Source organism: Mizuhopecten yessoensis, unplaced genomic scaffold (genome assembly GCF_002113885.1).
Source record: "Mizuhopecten yessoensis strain PY_sf001 unplaced genomic scaffold, ASM211388v2 scaffold4135, whole genome shotgun sequence".
Taxonomy (NCBI): Eukaryota; Metazoa; Mollusca; class Bivalvia; order Pectinida; family Pectinidae; genus Mizuhopecten; species Mizuhopecten yessoensis.
In genome coordinates this window covers 498,720-506,126 of record NW_018405393.1, presented here as the reverse complement: position 1 = coordinate 506,126, position 7,407 = coordinate 498,720, and the positions used below count along the sequence as shown (strand labels likewise).

The 7,407-nt window shown below is 33.8% G+C and overlaps 1 protein-coding gene across 1 annotated transcript in view; it reads right to left on the bottom strand.

The window, feature by feature from the left end:
- LOC110448690 (multiple epidermal growth factor-like domains protein 10) overlaps positions 1-2,641 on the bottom strand; it is a 21,358-nt gene extending 18,717 nt beyond the window's left edge. Inside the window, exon 1 of the mRNA XM_021495069.1 lies at positions 2,569-2,641. Coding sequence (XP_021350744.1) covers positions 2,569-2,641 — 73 coding nt within the window. The remainder of the gene's footprint in view (positions 1-2,568) is intronic.
- Between the last annotated feature and the right edge of the window lie 4,766 nt (positions 2,642-7,407).

Genomic DNA, 7,407 nt, shown 5'->3' with positions numbered 1-7,407 from the left:
AAATACCAACCAAGAAGGGAAGCAAACGGATATTGGATTGGTTTGATTCTTGTGTTATTTTGTTAATCGTCATTTTACCAGTAAGGTCATTAAAAGGTGTTCTCCATGTGTGTAATGCATGCCTGATTGTGTGTATATGTACTGAAGGCATGGTATGTTGATGCGTTCACCTCCTTGTGATAGCACGGATCTGATGCCGACTGTTAGAGTGCTACCTCAATGAAATACCATGCATAAGGCACCCAACACCGCATCCCACCTGGTCACAGTATACTGACAACGGGTTCAACACATTGCGAATTCAAGCTGCTGTAGGCTTTCCATTCAATGATAATAAATCTTGCATGTACCACACCGTCATTTCAACAGCGCTTAAAAGATAAATGACTTTTCCAACTGGATATAATGTTTCCGAAAGGATTGTTTCAATTTTCTTACTGTCAAATATATGCAAACATACATGTACCAGACATTTACTGCTTCTTCAGGTATATAATTGGCAAAGATGATGTAGTAATGCTTGAATGACACACTTCGTGACTGCCACTTATACAAATGTGTTAAATTGTTGTATTTTGGTTTGACTTGATCTATTGGAAAACTGATTCAGATTTTTAACAAATAGGCTTTCTATGTGTTAACATAGCGGATTCATTGCTATTATTAGAGAATCGGTTGCCAATGATATACACCCTTAATAACTTTGGTATTGGGATCTTATTAACAATGATAACAACTCCTAGTTTATGATTTCAAATAGTGATATGTGTAACTCAACATTTTCACCCCCTTAAATAACTGTCATTGCTACCGCCAATTACTGCAGCATGCTAGAAATAATGGAGAGGTATGTCAGCGAGTTTATAGAGTTTAGTTTGCTCTGGCGATTCTGACAAATATCACAGGCTGTGCAAACAATGACATAATGTCTACATATGCAAGTTAATATTGATACGCTAATTGAATTGGGTACTATTAAAAATATCTAAAACTCCACGATCTGCATTTTTTATCTGATCTGATACACATTTTCATTGTCGATGCCACGTACACGGCGATCGCTTTAACGTAGAATAATGTATACATTGTTGCCAGGGAAAGTATGTCGGACTCATGTGTAAACCTTAAGAGTTATGTTTTACGAACCAGGAAGTTGAAAGTGAACTTTGACATTTCAATGCACAATGTAACGCATGGTTACCTACACTGAAAGAATAAAGCTAAAGAGAAAAGTATAAACATTATGTAAAAATGCAATCAACAACAGTATATACAATACCTTTGCTAAACCCATATAAACACTACATATAATTATACCTCTTATTCACTTTTTAAAATTAATATAATTCGAGGGTGTTATGCATCTCTCTTTCCTTCTCAACAGTAGGTAAGACCAATTTAAATGTTTATCTTTTTTGTACTCTAGCCTTACCGATGAGTCCAAGAAAGACGTAAGGTGCAGTGTAGTTCATTCATTGTTGAGATTCTGTATCAATTACACAATTGTATATGTGCAATTACATGTGTGTTTCAAAAATGAAATGAAATGTACAGTATACAGGCTAGCCGATATCATGATATATAGTATGCATGCTATTGGCACTGTTTTGATGTGGAGGTACTCTTGTCATATATCTTAAGGTTGTCAAAATGAAATGTGTATTCATGTGTATGTGATATTACATATATAATAACAATAACACATAATAATTGTTTAAAAGGAATTTCATCAGAATTTATAAAACAAACGCTTTCAGACTGCGGAAGGACATTCCACAAAATGTTTTTGAGAGAGGCAGATTGATGACGACTAAGGGCAAGTTTAATGGTCGCCTNTATTTTACACTCTATGCTCTTTACTACACCGTCGTGTCATACATATATGTATATATTTTGATATAAATTAACTAATTACAAGAGAAGAAGCGCTAGAAAGATACAAGACGATTCCAACTGGATTTTATTTTTTCTGAAGGGATATTTTCAATTTCTTACATTCAAAAATATGCAGATATATATGTACCAGACATTTACTGCTTTTCAGGTATATAATTGGCAAAGATGATGTAGTAATGCTTGAATGACACACTTCGTGACTGCCACTTATACAAATGTGTTAAATTCTTGTATTTTGGTTTGACTTGATCTATTGGAAAATTGATTCAGATTTTTAACAAATAGGCTTTCTATGTGTTAACATAGCGGATTCATTGCTATTATTAGAGAATCGGTTGCCAATGATATAAACCCCTAATAACTTTGGTATTGTGATCTAGTGAACCATGATAACAACACCTAGTTTATGATTTCAAATAGCGATATGTGTTACTCAACGGTTATACCACCTCGATAGATTAGCATTGCTACTGCCAATTACTGCAGCATGCTAGAAAGAATGGAGTGGTATGTTAGCGAGCTTATAGAGGTAAGTTTGCTCTGGCGATTCTGACAAATATCACAGGCCGTGTAAATAATGACAGTGTCTATATATGCAAGTTAATATTAACACGCTAATTGAGTTGTGTTCTTTTTAAAAATATTAAAATAACCACGAGCTGAATTTCTTACCTGATCCGATACACACTTCCATTGTCGATGCTACGTACACGACGATCGCAATAACGTAGTACCATGTCTCCATTTTCGCCAGGGAAAGTATGGCGGACTCTTGTGTAAACCTTAAGTTCTGTTTTACGAACCAGGAAGTTGTAAGTGAGATATTGATTTCAACATTTTTTATTGACATAGAAGATTGATTCACTGTCAAAAGGATTGGACAACAGGCTTATAGCCTATATAAGTCCTTTTCCATTGATGGTGATATATGTTTCTAATGGATTGATTTTATATTAATAAGATTTTGCTTACTGTCAAAAATTAACTTTTGTGAATCTAATTAGACATTTACATAATTAAGAGGTTATTATATAACATATGGTGTGGGTTTGGGGAAGGGGGATAACTCCAATTGAATAGTGTAATAATTAGATTTAGTCTGCAATACACAATGTAGGTAATATATATATATATATATATTGGTTATAGACAGCACATACATGTAGTATACAAGCTATAATATCAGATTGACGACCGCACACTCCTTATGTTACGTTTAGGTCTTCAACTGAACACTGTACAGGATCCATAGTAAATATTATTGCGGTATAATTCACAGTAATGCATTTACGTACATATATGGAAAAAATGCAGATCTTAAGTATGTACACTAAAAATTAAAGGTATAAGTAGTATGGGAGAATATAAAAGTAAAGCATAACAATATCATGATAACCAGCCAGAGATACACTCCTGTACGAATGGATGTTGTTTTTATGAATAAGTGTTTTTATCTACAAATATATATACATATGTAAAGAAAACATAAGAAGTCCTTGTGTTGGAATTAAATATAATAAATAGAACAAAAGACAGAGATAGCGTCTCTATACTTTATGATCTTACCAACAATAAAAAATACGGGAGATACAAATTGTTTCATTTACGGCAACAATAAAATATGAACAATAATATTTAAAGCACAGCAATTGCTTAAAGTATGACACGTTGAATTTAATGTGAACTATTCAGACTGGGTTTCAACAGTTCCATTTACTCCGACTCCTTAACTTCCCTCTTTATCACATCAGATGAATGCATTTGGTAAATAGGGAACGCTTTGAAGTTATTGTTAGCACAGTTATGAATATGTTTGTTCACTTGTAAAAATCTAAGGTCATCATGGATTGTTTGTAAGAACATAAAGTTATGCATTTGTCTAAGTAATGTAACTTCACAATTTAGCGTGTACTGTTGTTGACGTCATGAATTTATGTGTATGCCTTCTGTGACGTCATGATGACTTTGCATTATTGATGACGTCATACTTTCTTGTGTAAACAACTATGACCTCACAATACCTGTTTTCAAAATAAACAGTCTCCTGATGAACGGGGAATCAACCCGAGAAAGGCCTAGAAACGCTATCTCTGTCTTTTGTTCTTTTTTATATACATATGTATATATATTAACTCAAAATATGTCAAGTTGCCTGGTATTATACTCGATATTCAACATTTTTTTTTAGTTTTAACTATATATTTTAGGATAGAGCTAAGAATTTCCCTATTTACACCTTCGTTACATGTCTGACAGCCATATAGTAAGTTGGTGAGATGAAAATGGTTATGGTTTCCAATAAGTTCAAGGTCATTTTTTAGTAATGCTCTTTGGACTGAAAACAGGGAACAATGAAGAAAAAAATGTGAGACAGTTTCATGGTTTAAATCACAAGAACACATAGGATTATCTTTTAAATGATCAATACATAGGTCAAAATTTAAGTTGCTACATCCATTTCTAAGTTGACAAAGTATGATATTACCCTTCCTTGATCCTCCATGGAAGTGAGACCCTTGTTCAGTGAACTTTGACATTTCATTGCACAATGTAACGCATGGTTAATTAAACATCATATGCATATCACATGCATATAAACAAGCAACGACGTAACAGTGATAAGAACCTTAATACAGCACTACATGTAATTCTAGTTCCTATCAACTTTTTAAAATTTTATATAATTCAAAGGTGTTATGCATCTCTCGTTCTGTCTCAACAGTAGATAAGACCAATTTAAATGTCTATCTTTTTTGTACACTAGCTTCACCGATGAGTCCCAGATTGACGTAAGGTGCAGTGCAATTGATTCATTGTTGATATTCTGTATCAATTACACAATTTTATATGTGCAATTACATGTGTGTGTTCCAAATTGAAATGAAATTTACAGTATACAGGCTAGCAGATATCATAATATATAGTATGCATGCTATTGACATTGTTTGATGTGGAGGCACTCTTGAAATGGGTTGGCAAACCGTTCCAAGTTTGGTAACCGGTTACTGGAGCAATCTTCCGATCGAGTAAACGGTTAATTGGTCAATTTGGTAATCAAACTATAAACATCGACAATACGTTATATGTTTAGCAAATGTTTTATCTAAAACGCATGTACAATACATACATACCTTATATATAATAGCATGATAGTTTACTACTCGCGTATATCAAGCTAAACGAAGGAAATAGTTTAATGTAACCTTAGTTCATTTCATCCAATGTCAAATGTCGGAATACAGTAAGGCGGGACTCAATTACAGGTATCTGTACTCCAAATGACATGCGGTAATATTGTTGTTTCTGGGGGTTCGAGTTCGATGGGATGGAAACACGCTACAAACTCGAGAGTTGTATGTCAATGCGAGGTGAAATATAGTCCCAATTTAAACATTGTATGCCTATTAAATTACTCAATGTCGAATATGTTATTTACTGAAGTTATTTTTAACGCGAAATATCATAACATGTTCGTATTACATGCAGGCGTTACTCTTGTCTTCAACGTTATATATTCATACGCAGTGTAGCAGAGAAGCAGGTTGTTGAACCGTTGAAAGCTTGATAACATTACACAAATGTTCAACCTGCGACTTTTGAGAACACTCTTTTAGAATATACCAATACTTTTATACTGCTTGTCTTCATATACGTATTTCGAAATGTAATACAGACAACTTTAGTTTTATACCTCAATTATTTTGAATCTTTTATTAAATGTATTTAATTTTATGACTGTCCTGTCTGGGCCTCACTCTCACGACCTACGACACCCAATCGCAATGCCCAGAAATATCTGCACCTCCTACCATATATATATTAATCTTCCGTCGTCAATTGTGTTTCTAAAAATAAACAAAATATGTCTTATACACCCAGTGTACGTTGAATTGAAGGTTTAATATACGAACTACCTGTCGTACTTTTACCGTGTCTAATATGAATTATAACACGATTCGTTTTAAACGCGTGTTTTGATTGGATACGGACAATGTTCCAATCTACGATAGAATCATAATCAATAGTGTTAAGCTCCACCAATCATACTTAAGCCACGCCACATTTTTAAGTAAAACAATGTGGCTTCAAGGTCGCCTCTAAGCGAAATCCCGCTTATAAGGCTAGCAGGCAACTGAACAGAAAGGACCGATGAAAAAAACCTGGTAAATATTCCTTGTTCTTATCCCCATTTATTACTGAAACGTTCGTTCCATCCGTGTTTAGGCATCTAGTTAGATCCGAAATCAAATTAAACATTTCACATATGTCGTATGAATATTGCTCAAAAGTCTTCACTGATCTAAACAAATAATCACAAATTTTGTCGATACGCACAGGTTGGCATGCAACCTTACATGGAAATGTAAGAATATGTTCAATGTAAATCCAAAAGGGTCGTATAAACTTTGGTTACAGGAAGTTCATGAACAATCCAAATATTCCGCCTCGTCAACATACTGATCGAGCGCTCGCCAGAAGGGGCTGGGCCAAATGACCGACTTTTGAAAGCTCCTTATTGATTAGTCAGTCCGCTGCAGAACGGCACGTGATCAGCAAAAGTCACAGAGGACTTTATTCCGTACTTGTGACAAGGACAAAAAGTGGTTTTTTAATGTTTGTACAATTCGTATCGATGCATACATTGCGATCCCGGTGATCATATTATCAGTAGACAACAGGTTTGTCGCAATGATCATGTCGAGAGTATTGGGCTGTTAACCGCTACAACATTGAAACCTTCCTTTTTAAGAAGGATGTTACATATATGATAACTAGGGTTGTTGGTTTTTTTTATGAATTTTATGTTTTTGATTTGTTTCATGGTGACGGTTTGTCTCTTTCTTATATGTTGTGATATGTCTTTGTTCATTTTTCAAGGACGGATTCGATCGAAAATTGGATAAATTCCTTTGGGTGCACAGTCGTTATTACTTCTTTGTCTATCGTGTTTGAAGGAAAATATCATCACTCGGTTCAGCATTCATCTTAACAATTTTGTGACTAAACTAAAGTTTATTATGCTTTTGTTAATTTCGATTAACGAAACCATTACAATGAAACATAATATTGTACCGTTATTTCTGTTTTAACTAGTGAATAGACTTTATCAGAAATTGTATGATTTACAGAAAAGAATATCGCCAGGATGTTTGATGATGCTCGTTAATTGTTATTGTTTTAAAAAAAAACATTCATGTTGATATTATTATTTTTTTTCTACAGAAATATAATTGTACATTACTATAATGTTATTGCTATAAACATGGCTGACAGTTTCTGAAAGTATGTACATGTAAGAACAGTATTATAAGTGGCAGGTATTTGATAAAATGCGTATTTATGTGTATTTGAAACAAAAGAAGTTTTTGCATTTTCCCGATGATTTTGTCCTTGTGTTTTTTGTTTGCATTTACTTTTACATATTGCAAATAGGCTGCACGTTTATTCAAGAACGACATCATAGTGTGAACCGAAATGATTTAGATAAAATGCACAGACCGAAAATATTTA